Source organism: Pistacia vera, unplaced genomic scaffold (genome assembly GCF_008641045.1).
Source record: "Pistacia vera cultivar Batoury unplaced genomic scaffold, PisVer_v2 Contig453, whole genome shotgun sequence".
Taxonomy (NCBI): domain Eukaryota; kingdom Viridiplantae; phylum Streptophyta; class Magnoliopsida; order Sapindales; family Anacardiaceae; genus Pistacia; species Pistacia vera.
The window spans coordinates 21,254-39,706 of NW_022196283.1; the positions used below are offsets into that span (position 1 = coordinate 21,254).

The 18,453-nt window shown below is 33.0% G+C and overlaps 2 protein-coding genes across 2 annotated transcripts; one reads left to right on the forward strand and one right to left on the reverse strand.

Annotated features, from left to right (window-relative positions):
* Positions 1-3,484: 3,484 nt before the first annotated feature.
* Positions 3,485-7,391, reverse strand: LOC116144721 (2Fe-2S ferredoxin-like). The gene is given in 8 exon segments (XM_031430160.1): positions 3,485-3,729; positions 3,811-3,888; positions 4,018-4,060; positions 4,415-4,521; positions 4,953-5,068; positions 6,229-6,284; positions 6,488-6,567; positions 7,232-7,391. Coding segments are annotated over 7 exon segments (573 nt in total). The 5' UTR covers positions 6,546-6,567; positions 7,232-7,391; the 3' UTR covers positions 3,485-3,614.
* Positions 7,392-13,280: 5,889 nt separating this feature from the next.
* LOC116144715 (auxin-responsive protein SAUR40-like) lies at positions 13,281-15,765 on the forward strand. Its single transcript, XM_031430155.1, has 3 exons — positions 13,281-13,587; positions 14,202-14,743; positions 15,272-15,765. Exons 2-3 carry the CDS (start codon positions 14,290-14,292, stop codon positions 15,298-15,300), a joined length of 483 nt encoding a protein of 160 aa, XP_031286015.1. The 5' UTR covers positions 13,281-13,587; positions 14,202-14,289; the 3' UTR covers positions 15,301-15,765.
* The last annotated feature ends 2,688 nt before the right edge of the window (positions 15,766-18,453 follow it).

The following is an 18,453-nucleotide window of genomic DNA, read 5'->3' on the forward strand; positions in this document are numbered from 1 at the left end:
CAGCGTCAACAACATTCTCAAGTAAGCCTTGCAACTGCACTCACATGAGTGACCCCTTCTAGGTCCCGCATTAGGCAGTCTATCGCTTCATCTGCTTCATCCTCCAATGCTTTGAACGATGTAACATACTCCTCTCCTGCTTCGCCCCTAGTAGCTGTAAGGAAGGGACATACTACTCCCTGCAATAAGAAAACAATCAATCAAATTTAAGTCACATTTAAAAGCAAGTGCATATTCAAAAGATTAATCCTTTAATCTTACCTAAGCCACTTGGATTTCCATGTCTATTTTGTCGTAATCCCAATGGGTACACTTCTCGATGTGCCACCATAACATCCTAGGAAATTACGGTTGCTCATCCGAAATCTTCATCCTCCCCCCCGCCTTAGCCAAGATAGGGATGACCTCATACATCCAAGCCTACATTGTAAAAAAATAGTCAATATCATAACTAAAACACATATAATACAAAAAAATATAACAAAAAGCTATTAATATTTACTTGCATTGCCCATGGGAAGCCAAAAAAATTGTACGTGCTCGGTCTATTTTTCTTGACAGATTGATGATGCTTTAACGCCATGTCTTTTCCTTGCAAGGAGTCCATGGTTAGCTGAAATGATACCTGTCCCCACGGATAAGCATTAAAGAAGTCCATGTTGCTTGCAAACTTCACCCAATCCATATTAACTGCTTTTGCTGAGTAAGAAGCCATTAGGATCAAATGCACGAACCATACCAAGCACATCTTGAACCTATCTGAAGAGGTATACCCAACTTCTCCTAACCTTTCTTCTAAATCACGTCCCGTAATAGACGCCCCCCCCCCCCCCCCCCCCCCCCCCCTTCCCCCCCACCCCAAACCTTTTTAGCCAAGTTATCAACTGCCATACTCTTCTTTATTTTCTCTTGCTCTTCCACATCTGGAAATGCCCCGCATCTGGAAATGTCCCACATCTTAAGCCTGTCATCAGGTCATATTCCAACATCCCAAAATGTAGTTTCTTCCCATCCACCACGAACCACATTTCATTTTTTTTTTTTTTGGCTTTTAACTGTGTGCAGCAACATATAATGCACTCTCTACCCCCAAAACGCCTTTATCCAATTTTCTCCGATGTTCACAAAATGACCGAAACAACTTTCTTTGAATCGGTCCATACCCTTCTTTTGTTCTTGTAAAATCTCCATTATTCTCGTAAAAACTTGCCAATTCAACCTAACTGTCACCAGTATGGGAAAGTATGGTACCTTATCGCTTACAACCTCCAACCTATAGTCTTTATAATTTACGCTTTGGAAAATCTGCACAATCGATATAAACTAAGTAGTAGCAAAAAAAAAAGAAACCAAAACAACTAATAGGCTGCCAATTTGGGGGATATGAGCTTCAAGGGCATCGAGGAGTGGGTGTTTTTGGCCTTGAGAGGACTGGGGAAGCCAATGCAAGCCCTACAAAGACTGTTGTGGCAGGTTCCATGAGGTTGGAGGGCTGAGGATGACAAGAGGTGGCAGAATAAGGGATGCAGGGCAGCCCTCTAGCCCCCCTATTCCACCACCTCCTGCCATCCCTAGCCCTCCAACCTCCCACAAACAATCTCCCTACGGCCTCCCTTACCTTTCCCCATCCTCTAGAACTCAAACAAAGCTACTCCCTCGATGCCCGCCAACTGCTCGACAAAACGCCACAACCACCATAACAATAAAACCAACTACATATCCCCCAAATTCGCACAAATCAATCAAATTTCTTATCAAATTCAAAACAACAAGTAAAAAACATACCATTTCTTCATCGGCGTCCTCCTCCTCGCCTGAATTCTCGCCGGCGTCCTCCTCTTCAGAACAGTTTTCTAATTCTTCTCTCTGTTCTTGTGCTGCAGTTTTCTCCTCTGCCTCTGGACCATCTTCACTCATCGGATGATCCACCAGAGCGTTTTCTTCGACAGCCTTTGAACTGCCGCCGTTGCCAGAGTCTAGGATTTGGAGTGGGGTTGAGTTTCCTCCTCTTTGTGAATATCAGCCATGATTTTGTATAAGGAAGCTTTAGGATCGAATATTTGCCAGAAATAGGGCACTTTCGTCGCCGAAAATGGCAAAAAAATCAAAGGTGTTCGTCGGTCCTTTTTTTGGGTATTTGGCTCGATTAAGCGATTTTGAAGGGTGGGGATCTTTTTTAATTTTCAAAATTTAAACAATCTTCCGTTAATTATAATATTATCCACATATATTTACATCTTTTCAGTTGAACCCATTTTACATGTTTAATGAATCATAAATGTGCCACGTCAGTTTTTCTAAATTAAAAAAAATTGCAAAATATTTTTAGGGTCATTTTTTTAAATGCAAACTTGGGAGGTCTGGCCAGTTAAATTTCCTCGTAGATATCTTTCAATTTGTTCACAGATAGTGACCAACACGATTCAAAGCAAATCTTTTATTTGACATAAAAAACTAAATCAGATTATAATACTTAATTATCAAGTAAAGAATCTGAGGCATGACAGTGATCCATTTCACCATTTGTTCCCAGGTTTCAGTCTCAAATTGCTAGGTGTTAAAGCAAATTGGAGATCAACCAAAACGGCAAGTTAAACCCACTGAAAGCGTGACCTCTTTCACTCAACTCAACCTCTACCAACATCAAAATATAAACCAATGTAACAAACTGCTGTACAGATGAAGTACTAACCTTACACTAATTCACTGCACCAACAACTTAAAAGTTGATTCATTTTAAATCATTCTCCAGTGCCCCTGTAATGCAATATGCATATTGCCAAGCACAGTTTAGTATATGTGTACACTTCAAACATTCAAAATTGATTAAAAAATCTCAAGGGATAATTGGAACAAATTCCAACATAAGCTGTAACAACCATATATTGAGAGAATCCAGTGCTGAAATAAATGCAGGAAACTAAACTTTTTAAAGCTTTCTTTATTGTGAGGTGGTATGTCAACTTTCTGAATAAGTGGAAAAAACTGTGGGCTTGACAATATGCATTTTGAGACATCTGATGCTCTACTGCAATACGGTTCTATAAAATACAACAGCAATGAAATTGAATACACAGAATTGCCAAAGATATCTTGCACAGTCCCATACTGAGTAACCAGAATTCAGTGGACAGAGAGAAGAAGAATAAGAAGACCACCTAGAAAACTCATGCATCCAATTCTATACCAATCAAAATTTCAGCACGTCAATTAACAATCGCGCTTGGATGAATCAACAATGATTCCTACTAATAAATCTCAAAGAGTCAAATAATATTGTTTATAGGCTCCAACAGAAATCATGTACTTTTTAACATAAGCATAGAGACATAAATCAGAAAATCAGATGTTTTAACTAGGAAAGGTGAACAATACAACATTTCATTTAGCATACAAAAGAGAACTAGCTACTTTGTAATGCTAAAGAATGTCTCAAGAATAATTTAATCTATAATGATAATTTAATTTGCTATTAATTCAGTACCCAACATAATACAAAATAAATGACAAGGTATAAAGAATTAAATATTGCCCACAAACCAAAACAGTGTAGGAGCTACAAAACTGGATGATTGCATCCTAACTTATCTTAATAATGCTCAGTTGTATTATATCTAGTGTGGTTTTGGTACATAACCATCTACAGCAAAGTTTCGAGTGGCAGCAGGAACGGCCAAGCAAATTCCATCAAGTTCAGGCCTCGCAATTATTTGACATCCCAGACGAGACCTGAAAAATGAAACCATAAAATTCAATAAAAGTTTAATACCAAAAACTTACTACTTGCACACTCATACTGTAAGAACTCACATCGCAGTAAGCCCCAAAGCCAGATCCAACATGTCATTTTCCTCATCAGTCGGGTCTCAAGTATTGTATTGCTCCACCCTAAAACAAAATAAAGGTCATATAAACAGACAACATATTCTTCAAATTTCTCCACAAAAAAAAAAAAAAAAAGAAAAAAAATCAATGAGAAATTTGCTTTAACATGTTAACTAAAAATCATACCATAACATTACATGACACGTTGAGCATGCAAGCGAGCCTTCACATGCTCCTGAAAAGAACAAGTACATATTAAAGTTAAGCCTATGATGAGAAAATAATCAGTCCATGTTATGATACTGGAACAGCCAAGTCAATTGGTTCCAATATTCCAAAAACAAAGGTAAAAAAAAAAATAATAATAATAAACCCTCCATGATCCCAAAAAAAAAAAAAAAAAAAAGAAGACAATTTATGGTTGAGAAAATTTGATCAGAGGATACTTTAAGTAGAAATACTATCTCACAGACAACAATGACAACAGAAAAAAAAAAAAAAAAAAAAAAAAAAAAAAAAAAAAAAAAAAAAAAAAAAAAAAAAAAAAAACAGGTGCAAAACACTGGACTTAAGAAGCATCAATTCTTGCCTTCAAGTTCTATATCATTCTCATGTGCCGCTTCTAACATGGACATTCCAACAGGAACCTTAATGTTCTTTTCCTCTCCATCCTTAGCAACAAATGTCACTCTTATCCTGCATAAAAGAGCCTCTGGGTGATGAGAAAGAAGCAAATTATCTAAAATTCAAATTCAAACTACAAGTAATGTAAAGCTGTTAATTAAGGATGATTGGCATTCCATCTGACCATCCCCAGAAGAAAGCAAGATATTTCCTTTAAGTAGAGTTTCCAATTTAGTACTCGACAGTACAACATCTATATTGCATGAAGACCATAAAAACATATCATATCCAAACCCCAAAATTAACAAAGAACAAATCTGCTCTTCATTCCAGTACAGCTACTGCATAGCACATACTAAGTTAACTCTTTAAGCAATAAATTTAGTATAAGAGACACAAAAAAATCAAATGATAATCTCAAACTGTTCTTGGAAGATTCTTAATCCATTTGCTATTTTAATTCGTCAATCATGAAAGCTTTAATTTCAAATGAAATAGCTTACATGTCTTCCTGTTCATTGCTTTCATCTCTAGCATCGTTAGCAGCTGTGGTAGAAAAATGAAGATATTTCTGAAATATGGAACCTTGGAACACCTTAGTTTCTGACTGTAATGAAAACTGCTCCCACCAAAAAATAAAAGAGGAAGTTACATACAAATTGAAGACAAGATTAGCCAATTGAGTTGAAGGTCATTCTATCTATTATAAACCTTAAAGATAGACAAACTTAAACAAATTACAAATTTCACTGGCAACTCAAATTGTAACTACTGCGTATTCTTTTTGATTAACCAATGTATAAATTAATCTCTTCAACAAAATTAAGCTTATTGATTGCCCCTAAAACTCCAATAACCAATTCAATACTTGGAGCCATAAAAAATGCAAATCTATTAAGTTACAAGACTGACATTTCGCTTGAATTTTTACCGAAAGTTCAATACTGAGCATTCTGCAATTCCTTTAGTACTTACTAGATAGTGCCTAATCAGGTTGGAAACTCTGAAACCTTTGATATAAAAGTCAAAGAACAGCTTCAGTGTCGTCCTGTTCAAGTTCCTTGCTAAAGCCTAAAGGACTTTATCTCTTATCTTTCTATCTTCCTTGAGGTCATGAAAAGTGACATTGATATATGTTACTTTTAAAGATCTATCAAAGGGAGAATAATTCAGAAGCCAGAACAGATAATATTGTTTCAAGTAGAAGCTAACTAGACACCACATTGGAAAGTTTGTTTTGTTTTAATATTTTTATGCACGGTCAGAATATTTTGTTTTCACTTCAACTAGACGAGACAATTCNTTGAGGTCATGAAAAGTGACATTGGTATATGTTACTTTTAAAGATCCATCAAAGGGAGAATAATTCAGAAGCCAGAACACATAATATTGTTTCAAGTAGAAGCTAACTAGACACCACATTGTAAAGTCTTTCTGTTTTAATATTTTTATGCACGGTCAGAATATTTTGTTTTCCCTTCGACTAGATAAGACAATTCCAGAATTTATTTTCATTTTGAACTACACAATTCTAAATTAATTACTCTGCACAATGCAAAAAACATAAGTTTATGATGGCCACTACCATATATTTATTTCATTTGTTTAGACTGTGAGTATTTCAGTAGTAGTTATGAAAAAAATGGATAAAGTAATAAATAATCACAAAGCCATCTCTAGTCATTCGTGTGAAGACAAGGTGTACACCAACCTACTTCTTATAGGTAATAATTAAAAAAATGAGGCTAACATGTAATCATTGAAACAAAGATCACTAACCAAAGGTCGCCATTGTTGACTTGTACATCCTGTTCGAGATACACATGAATAACTATCTGCCAAGAAGGAAGCACATGAGAGTGAACCAATAAAAAACAAATCCTTTTCCTCATATTTTCTTATTCCTCTAAATTTAAAAGAAAGCAACAAACTTAAGCTATTAAAACCTAATTTAAGTAAACACATGTGCATGTGCCAAAAAATCAAAATGCTGATTTAATCCACATAAATCGAAACTAGAAACAGTAGACATACGTACCTTTTGAGAGCTCTTTGACCATCCACGCTCCAGCTCTCAAAAGCCTAGGAATTAACATCACCGTTGCAGCCCAATAATTCCTATTTTATATCGATATATCAATAATTAACCAAACATCCAATACTGGTAATAAAATAAAATCAAGGTACTATAATATGTCAAATCAAACGAGGCCTCTTATATTGAAATGAAGCATCTACCATCTGAACTACATCCCTTTTATGATGAATGAAGAGGTACGAAAAAGAGATTATCGGATCCATAACAAAGGTAGAATTAAGATAATGAACTCCCTAAGTGCACCTACCAGAAGTCGATTTCAACTCTTATCTAATTTGCAGTCGCCAACAATGACAACAAGCATCACCCCTAATAACCTATTTCCAAAACCTATCAATTTCTGGTTTTGAGAGGAACATGGTCCAATCATAGACCCTAATTACACTTTGTTTAGCCGGAATTTCAGTTTCTAAAACAGAATACCTTGTCAGTTCAAAACGCAAGTTTTTCAAACTGCATTGCTATTAATGTTTTCAATCTATTAGGTTTAGCATTATCTGTATCACCATCGAAATGTTGTTCAAGCACAATTATCATGTTGTTTAATATTGGAATCTAATCCACCAAGCAAGCGAATCAAACCAATAAGACAAAACAGATGCAATAACATAACTGTAACATGAAAATCAAGAAAAACCCAAAAGAGAAAACTGAGAAACAGAGCAACTAGAGAGTAGAATGCACCCAAAATGATCCAAAGCAACCGCAAAAGATAGTGTGAGTACTTCCGGCAAGGAAAACGACAGAGATTGAAGGCTTCCGATAGGGTTTTATAGACAGCGAAGCCTGGGTTGGAAGAAAGAGAAGGTTTTTAGTATGAGTAGGAGAGCGGAGCTTGAGAATGAGAAATGGAAGGTGGCTGCAACAAGAAGGAAAGATGTAGAAGGCTGGTAGATGCGTTCGGGCCGAAAAAGAAAAGGCTCAGTCCATGGTGGGCCTGGGAATCCAGCCCACTAAAACCTTCACGATATCTTTATGATTCACATATTTGCTAAGTGGCCTGATCCTACTTTCTAAGTGAACCCATTATGATTGTTCGTACAATTTTATATTTAATTTTGTACATACTTCTTTACAATCTCTCACAGTATAAAAACATTTCTCATATTCTAAACTATATTTGATTCCAAAATTAATTTAATTTACCTTTACTTTTTTTTTTTTTTCAATAAATATAACTTCTGTAGATTCATAATGAAATCATACTCTAATAATAAATAACTAAATATTAAGTAGAATTTTTTAGTGGGGACTTGTTTAAATAGCATTTAAGTTTTCTTTTAGTATATAAAGAGAATAAGGGTATTCATATAATATGACACAATTTATAAACAGCTAGATCAATGTATTTTGAGTTGCATAATTAATACACATTATAAATTCCCTAATTCAATGCAATCTCAATCATTGAAATTTATCAATATTGGATAAGGGGTACACCCATGATGGGTTACCCCAAGCGACGTGTGTGAGAGAAACTGCCAAATGCAGTTTCTCTCTAACCGCTGCCATATAAAAGGAAAACCTTTCCTTTTAGAAAAAGTATGAACACTGTTATTCAAAGAAAAACGCAAGGAAAAGTACGCTCTCTCTCTCTAAAAAAATTTTGGAAAACAGAAAACGATTCGTGGCTTTCTTCCAGATTAACTTTATTGCTTCAGAGTTAAGGAGTGAAGGTATTTATGCTGTGTAAATTCATTGTAGTTCATTTATGTAAAAATGTGATTGCAATGGTGACTATGATCTTGGGATTATGTTAGGATATATGTTATTCTATATAATTTCCAACAATCAATTTGACGATTTATAAATTATGTTAAAATTTGTGTAAAACAAGTAGTACACCGAAGCTTTCCCAATTTTAAAATAATAACATTATCTTGACAATTTGAGCTTTGCTCCATATAAAATTGATAAAGAAATCTATATCTTTTTATTAAGTTAATAGTAATAACTATATTTATTAAAAATATGAAAATCCAAATGAATTGAAATAAAAGACCATTGAAAATTAGAAGTTACTAATGAGTAATTTATATTATAAAATTTTTTAAGAAGATAATATATATTTATTTAATAGATTCATATCAATACTGTTAGGATTTGATATTTGCAGAAGAAATATTTGATTGATTAATTACGATTAATGAGGAAAAAAACGAAATGAATACGACCTTTGAGCCATGTTTGAAGTACTTTCTTTTTGTTTACTCATCTTATGAGTAATGTTAACTTTACTCCCGTTCTTACTCTCTTACGTGGCAGCTTACATGACAGATTCACCTTATCTATCACGTCATCCACCACGCCTCTTCCCCTATAATTAAAAAAAAAAAAATAAAAAAAATTAAACCCTAAATTTCAAAATTTAGAGGGAACCCAAAAAAGAAAATGATAATTCATTTTATGTTTTCCCCCTAAATCAGTTTAACCCTAATTTCAATTTTGAAAAACCATAGCCTTAACCTTCCAATCTCAGCCACCATCATGAATCCAAAAATAAGTCACACGAAGATCACAGACGAAGCAAGGGGTGAAGAAATGTTAAATTCTCATCACAGACAAATACAGACGGTGAATGGCGATGGTGAAGACAAGCAGCGGTTAGGTGAGTGGCAGATTTATTTGCACTCATTTCCATTCGCTTGTTCTTTTCTTCCTTTCTTGTTGGTTTCAATGGTCGTTTCAAAATGCTTTGGTTGTAGAAGCTACCATGAACAGATGTCAATTAAAGAGACTGCATGTTAAATGTTTGTGTTAATGTTCAATTTGAGTGAAGGGTAGCTGGTGTCAAAGTTTTGTTTGTGTATTTTAGTAATGGGTTTTGATTACACGCTAATTGTTTTTGGTAATGTCCAGCCATCTGCAACGGCGACCACCACTGAGCTCAGCCACCTTTTAATCAAGCACTCCCTTCCACTGAAGAGGACAAGCTTGTGTGTGAGAAGCCTCATGAGGGTGTTGCTGCTTCAACCCAAAATGTAACTGTCAGTCTAGTTCGCAAGGTGCATACTTTATGTTTCTGCTTTGTTCTCATATTCATTTTGTTTGAGTAAACTGTGTTTCTTTGCAAAAATTTGGATTAATATATATGAAACCAGTATTTGGAATTATTAATCACCACTTCCAATAATTCAGCACTAAACTTAGTCAGAAATCACAAATGTAATGTACAGGAAATGAGAAATAGATTAGAGTTCAATGGGAAATTTTGTCAATGTATCTCATATCTAATACACAAATATTAATAAGGAACTGGTATGCCCCTAGATGGATGGGACCAACTCATTCTATGAGTGTTGATTGCTTGGATGTTCCAGAAGTGTTAAGGTGTCCTATTTCTGGAGAGATTATGGTTGACCCTATTGTTTTGGCTAATGGCCAGCTCAGTTCTTGCACCATTTTTTCTTAATTTTGGTTGTTAATATTTGGGTATGTTTACTTTTTATTTTGTTGAACCATGTGTGGGGTAGTGGTTATGGATTGTTAAGTGTTCAATACCTTTGAAAAATTATTCTTCTTTGGAATTTTGTTATATGAGGTTTGGATTTTGCAGAACTGTTGTACTGAATTTGAAACTTTTTTCTGTGTTAGAAGTCTCAAATTTTTAAGGACTACAGCACTGTAATGATTTACAATTTTTACTTTGTGAAATTCGGAAAGTTGCTTGGGTCTGACTTCTGAGAGTTCTTTGTGGATTTCCTTTTTGATATAATTTAAGCACTATTTTGTTGGTAGATAGCCAAACTTTGATGTAGGAATTTGAATGTTAGGTAGGAATTTTTGTTGCTGCTCTGTCATCAGATTTGTTTATGACTTTGATTTAGCTCTATTATCTACTTGTTATGATTTATTGGTGCTATAGTCTAATTTGGTCCAATATTTTATTAATGATAGACTGATATCATGCTTCAGGAAACTTTTCGATAGAAAGGAGTAACCAGCAAGAAGAAGAGTAAAAAATGGGACAAAGAGAAAGCTGCTTCTTCAAAGTGGAATAATTATGAAATTTTTAATCAGGATTGTTATGAAATGTTGACTACTGAGGAAGAGATATCTGTAAATGATTTCATGTATAGCAAGAGAAATCATTTCATTGCAGAGGAGACTATAGCTATTTGTTATTGTTGACAAAGTTTGATGTTATATAGACGACACAATTTATGATTTAATGTGATACATTCAATAGGAAATATGATTTATCTGGTATCCTTTTAATCACAATTGCTTTGTTTTATGGAATGGATGCAAAGACTTGCAACACTTATTTACTACTGGTGCTTCAAACCTCCCATTGGAAGCAATTGTGAATTCACAAGATTTGTGTTAGTATTGGCAAAATCAGTTACAAGTATCATCCATATTGGTTATGGTGATTCTTATTGATTAAGGTAGAAATTGATACCTAAAGTCTGCCCAACTTTTTTTAGGAACGGGTGTGCGTATATGTTACATTTTAATAAATAAAGTGAACTGTCTTAATATGCATTTTTAAGGTACATATTAAAACAATCCAAAGAACTTGTCAAACATTCTACTTGCCTTCTGATACCTTCCAAATCATACTTTTTATGCTATTGAAATGGTGATAAAACACTTAGAACAAGATTGTGAAAACTGATAAAAGAAAAGGTGAACTATCTTAATATGCATTTTAAAGGTACATATTAAAATACATCCAAGAGAGCATTGTATGTCAAAGTCATCCAAGAATGAAATAGAAGCTCAATGTTGCATTAAATTAAAGAAAATATATTGAAGTAAATTATATAATACCTGTACAGAACAAGACTCTAAGCTTTGTTTTTGTATGGGTTGCATTATAAAAAATCAGAGTGCACAACATACATTACAGTAGGAAGAACAATCAAAGATATACAATCCTTGTACTGTTATACACAAAAGATATACAAGCAACAAGCAAAATATTGCATTTTCTGCAAAACAACTATAGAAAATGCAGCAATCTAGTTGTAACAACAGGAAAGGAAAAAAATTGCAGAAACGTCATATTTCCAGTAGTGTTTTAACTTTCTAGCACAAATGTAGCAGAAAAACCAGTATCACTACCATCAAAATCAACAAGCCCCAGCAACACTCTAGCAAACTTCTGCTGTTGCAAGAATATTTGTTGACATCTGCCTTAAAACTGCAGCACCATACAAATCTGCATTCTCCTAACAATGTCCAATACCAGATTTCAACTTCCATACAAGCACACAAAAAATGCAGGATTTGGGTGTTGAAACTCCAACAAGCCCCAACATCATTCCCAGTAAACGAAACACTACAGAAACTACACAGTGCATTCAAAACCTTCAAACAATGTAAAAACCAACAATTTGACTAAAATGCTGACAAATTGCTCTTTCACGATGCATAAGAAGTGTATAAGGTATAACCAAGCCAAGCTACAATGTCCAATCCAAAACAATGTAACATAAGCAAGAACCAAGACCCTTGGACATGCCCAAGGGACAAAGCAGCACATAAAGATCCAAGATCAACAAAGGATACACAACCCTTACACACAAAAACAGAACAACCATACTTCAGTATCACTTCATTACTTGCACTGATCTAAAACAAATATTTAAATATTTACTTTCATATTATAGTATGCAAGTTTCAAACATAAAACCTTGGTCAAAAGGGGCTTTTAGTTTATGGAAATAAAGTATGAGAGAAGATGCTTAATGAGACAATAAAAAACAGCTAAACTAACCTAAAACAAATATCTAAATATTTACTTTCATATTATAGTAACAGAAATAGGCTAATAAAAGCAGCAGAATCTATGTCCATGTCCATCCCATGAAATGGTTTATGTATAAGTTGTCAATGCCCAAAAATTTGCCATGCAATGTTAAATAAAACCACCTACTCGGTCTATACTAATAAAGCTCTAATTGTTTTCCATAAATTCTTGATTTCAATTCACTGAAGGTAACATCTAGAGATTGGTCTCAGTCCATCCAAGGGCATACCAGTTACTTATTAATATTTGTGTATTAGACATAAAATACATTGACAACATTTCTCATTGAACTCTAATCTATTTCTCATTTCTTGTACTGTTGTACATTAGCTCATCATAATATCATGTCACAATAGAATAGTAATATAACAAGGGAAAAAAAAATAGTATATCAGTGTCATTTTATATCATTTGAGAATGATACAATTGCGGAAACAGGTTAAATTGAGAATTTAAGTGCTGTTAATTACAACATCCAAAACGACATTTATGTTATGGGATTTAAAAAAAAATATATGAAAAATTACATTTATCATTCTATAAAAATAAGACTTTAGAAACAAATATTCGTTTCCAATACAGCAACTGAAAACTTGCAAATGTCTTCCTTCCCTCTTATGCCCTTATTTTCACATCCTAATTGAAAACTTTATTTAGCACAGGCAATGGTCAAAATTATGAGTTGGCTGGTTAGCAGTTTATTGATTAAAATTAAGGAGATAATCGTAAATAATGGAATAATCCCTTAAATTGTTTTGCAAATAGATTAATATAAATAAATAAAGTATGCTTATTTTATTTAATTGTGGAGACGAAATGAAGAAAAGCAGCAAAATATGGGCCGGGCCGGGCCTACCGAGATTCGCATGAGGGAGTAAGGACACCTTAATTATAACGACACGTATAAAGTTGAGCTAATCCATCGCTATAAATTCGGTTTTCTGCCATTAATCTTCTTATAACAGATTTATTATTTTTCATAATTTCTTTATCTATTTTATTAATTTTAATTGAAAACCGTTGGTTGTTTGATATAGATAAATATAAAAAACAGACTCCTCCGACAGTTTCGGTGTGACTAATTTTGCTGTGATAATCAATTGGAGTATAAAACAAAACAGTTCCTTTATTTCCGAATTTACGCTTTGCGATTAGATTAGTCTTTACTTGTAATTTTTTTGAAAGAAAATCTCAATCTCTCCTTGGAGAGCTCGCTTCTGTGTTCAGATTTCGAAGCTCCAATGGTGTTTCGTCTCTGTCTTCGCAGCTGACTCTCTGTCAGGTACTATTTAATGTTGTGATGCGAATTCTTCTTTTGTTTTGAATGAATATTTTGGATCCGAAATGGTGGAGATCTAAACGATATTACCCTGATATCTGATTCTGAGTTTATAAGCTCTTTTGTTTTATATTATATGTGTAAATGGAAGCCCATAATTTATTTGAAAGTGACATGTTTGTCTTCATATTAAAAGTTTTAACATTTTTATAATAATTTGTGGGGCATATATTGAAATGCAGGAAATTTGAAAATTCTTTTAATTTTCTTTTTTTAATTTCACTACTGCAGATAAATTATTTGGAATTATATGAAAGAAATCTATTATTGATCATTGAAATAAGATAGAAATATAATTTCTTTGAAATTAGCAGAGAGTTTTGGGATAAACAAAATTTAAACCTTAGATAAAATTTCAGGAAAAAGATTTATCGGATTAAATTGGTAAATAATTCAGTGAAAAAAGAGATAGATATAAGGGAATTTTTTTACTGTAAAATTATCTTGGATTGACTCAGCCTGTGAATCTTTAATAGAAAGGATTGACTGGGGTAAATTTTTGAGATTTTATGATTCGTTAGTTTAAACTAAAGCTGTGTTTTTATGTGTATGTGTAGTGGAAGGTCTGATGAGACTTTGTCTGCAATCAAACACTCTGAATTGAATCCTAGGTTTCATTTCACTGTTGTGGTTAAACATTTAGCAATGAATGACCATGGTGGCGCCAAGTTGACAGGAATACGACAGATTGTTAAGCTGAAGGAAATCCTCCAAAAGTGGCAATCTGTTACTCTTAGCCCCAAGTCAAGCAACTCTCATTCTAGTCCAAGTGGTGGGGAAATTTCACCGGCAATTAATAAAATGCTGACAAATGTTATGTATTGTGATTCAGATGAGGATAGCTGCCATAGCCCTGAACCACCACCTGATGTTCCTAAAGGCTATTTGGCGGTTTACGTGGGGCTGGAGCTTCGGAGGTTTATAATTCCCACCAGCTATCTTAGCCACTCTGTGTTTAAGCTTCTCTTGGAGAAGGCTGAAGAAGAGTTTGGGTTTGATCATTGTGGTGGCCTCACAATTCCTTGTGAGATCGAGACCTTCAAGTATCTCCTGAAGTGCATAGAGAATCATCAGAAGGATCACCATGATGATAGCTCAGGTAGCTTTTCTTTTATCATGTTCCTAATGTTTTATTGTTGTTGAGACTTTGTTTGAAAGTTTATTTCATAACATTAATCACTAACTAAACTTTACCGACACCTTAGAAGTACATTCTTTTTCAAAGTTTCACTACCTTATAAGTTTGAATATGAGGGGCCATTGTGGAGGTCTGAATGAAGGGTCCGCTTAAATGGGTTAGTCTGGTTGAGAATGGATATATAAGATAGGTGTATGGACTACATGGAGTAGAATCTTGGATTCTGTATTAGTATGATTAGAAGAAAGTGGGCAATTCTTTGTTTCATTTGCATGACTGCAAACAATATGAAGTTTAACAAATACATATTATCTTTAGAAATAAGTCAAAAGTCATTGCTCATTGTCTTTGCTTTCAAATGGCTCCTTGTTTTGGTTATAATTACACTAATTCAGCATTATTTAGGTGAGCTTTATTGCATACGTTGTTTGCTTTTATTGCTGTCATCTGTTTTTAACTTGAAGTAAAGTTTCTTTGGTGATTTCGCAGCTGCAGAATCACTAACCGTTGAAGAATAAGCAAATTATGCTGGCCTTTGTAGTGGGCAAGATTTAGGGCTGATTTTTATGGTGTAAAGCATAGTCTCCATGTATTCAGATATTCCCCCTTTAATTTTCATTTCTTCTCTCTGTAAGTGAAGCAATAGGAAACTTTTAGTTAGAAAATATGCAGTGTGCTATTGGTAGAGGTAACCTCTGTATTGGTGAATGTGACCTGAATCGAATGTTTAATTGAGTAAGAAGCACATTTACTGTTCCAGAAAAGAGTGGAATTAAACCTTAGTACAACCTTAGCATATGCGGTTGTTATGGAATGTACCGAGATTTACCTTGTATCTTAAGTTTGAAATTAGTCTCCATGTTTGGTTCTCAGGATACTCTACTTTTGAGTGTCCACGTCATGGTTGAACGCTAGAATAATAAAACATATAAATTCAAATGTAGAGGTATCAAATGTGGTTTTCCTTTTCCATGCTATCAAGAAATACTTTTTTCATTCTATTAGATGTGTTGAGGGCATTAATTCTTAATGTTGATCAAGTTTGGAAAATCTATTTTACCACATTAGAATCATGTCTATATATTGCACATTTCTTTTTCTATTTATCTTATTAATGAATAAAATGTAGTTATATATGTATTATATTTATTTTATCTAAATGTCAATTTTGGAAAATTTTTTTTTTTAATTTATTCATTTGTGATAATTTTATCATACCAACATATGATAAGACTCTGCAACGTAGATGCTGTGTTCTCTTATGTTGACTAGTAAATAGTAATATCTAGTTTAAGCTAAAGGTTCCTACGAGTTGTTTGTTCAATCTCTATTCTTCATTATTATATTTTTGTGACCAAAGATATCTGTGACATATATATTACCCCTCCGTGTCAATATAAATGACGTTTTAAGTTTCTACATAACTTTTAATGAAACAATTTCATGTCTCTCTAATTTGACTTTTTCTTCTGATTTTGCGGGTAGGAAAAACTTTGTTTTTTCCGTTGCACACATAAGAGCATCTTCAATGGGGCAGTATTTGAAGAGTATCTTCATTAATTTTAAATATAAGAATACAATTTTTATTCAAATCCAATAGACTTTTTAAATTTAATAAGATGCTTTATTTTTAAGAAAAAACTTAATGGGAGAGAATAATAATAATAAAATACATAGGAATTTGTAGTTTATTAATTAAAATTAAGATAGAGATTGAAATTTGACTCTCTAAATGTGAAGAGTAAACTCACTCTTTAATGTATATTTTAAAGATAAAGAGTCTGTTGGACTATTTTTTATGGATAAACTCTTTATAATAAAGAGTTTGAGTCATATAAAAGTCATTTGGAGATGCTCTTAATGAATTATTTAAATAATTTAACATAATATATATATATATATATTATATTATATAATATATATATATATATATATATATAATATATATTAATAAAACCTCTTCATAGTTATATGGTGTGATAATAATTTTATTATTATGAGGAGGTTATAATTTAATAGAGGTTTGGTAACAAACATTTATTTATAATTCATGTTTTAATATTACAGTATTAGGATTTCAATTAAGTTTGATACTATTAAGATTTCAATTCAACGCTTTAATTGCTTATTTTGAAACGGACAGAAGATCGTATCTTGAAACTAGCAAAGATAAGGGTCATTGATGGAATTGTAAATGCAATTACTGCATGGTGCAAATTGATGTGAAGCCAAAACTATTGCCAATTATTTTAATCATTACAAAATTATGTAGCAAATGATGTGAAACCACTATTGCCTATGTTTTTAATCATTAGAAAATTATGTAGCAAATTGATGTGAACCACATATTATTGCTAATTGTTTTAATCATTATCAAATAGGATCTCCAATGGCGACGAATTGCAAGTTACAAATGAAGTGGATGAGGAGAATCAAAGAGTCATTATAGATTTAGTGAAGATTCGACAACTTCATTACACTAATCAATGGATATATTATCTTTCTGAATCATCTAATGAGCAATAAGTCATGTAGCTTTAACTAAAGAAGAAATCATACTACAAGTAGACAAGAAGACAAAGAAATAATCATAAGGATAATAGTACAGAAATACAAAAAGTTTGTGCCAAGAAGTTATAAACATACTTGAGAAACTAGAAATATAATTCAACAAAAGATATTCATGCTAGCGAGTAATCTACCTGCAAGTTAAAAGATGTATAAACAACTCTAAAGCATAAAATTTATCTCAAACAACTTTAGATAAATATTTTATTCATCTTAAACCTTTAATGTAACATAGCATATATATTTTTTTTGTAATATATAGATAATTATTACTATGTGGAGGTAACTTTTCTTAAGACGAGAATTAAAAATATTATAACTTATTACAATATAGAGTTTATTCTTATTTATAACTATCCCAAATTGGGAATTGAATTTTTTATGACTATGTAGAGTTTATTCGTATATAGAGTATCACTATAAAGAGGTTTTACTATATATATATTGTCATTTTCTCTCTCCTATTATTGACTTACTTCCATTTCTTTTATTTTGTTCATCTTCGTTGCTTACTTTTCTTTTACTATGTTAGTCACTCATTTCCATTTCTTTTATTCTATTCGTCCCTCATCATCAGGGGCGGATCCAGCCCATTTTTGGGTGGGCCATGGTCCACCCTCAAATTTCTTTTTTTAAATATTAACATATATCATTTTTGGATTTTGGCCCACCCTAACAAAAATATTAATTGACAAAAATATTAATATATAATTAGTTTTTATTTTGCCCACTCTAAAAAAATTTTCTGGATCCGCCACTGCTCACCATGACTATCTCTTTTTACTGACTTTCATCTCTCTGATTTTATTCGTCACTCACTATGGCCGAACAATGTAATAGTATAGGTGTGCTTGGAGAAATTGATTTAAATGTTCTTCCAACATTAGAAGCTACGAATGACGTTGATGACATAACCGAGAAGGTTAATATACAGGTGTGCAAGGGCAGCCACTTCACGTTTGAGAATCTCAATAACCTAAACAAAAATGCAACTTTATCTTTAAAAAAAAAAAAAAAAAAAAAAGGAAAGGTTACAGAGTACACAAGAGATCATAGCATACATGCTTTTAATTGAAAGGTGATTTCTTCATTTTTGCAGGCTC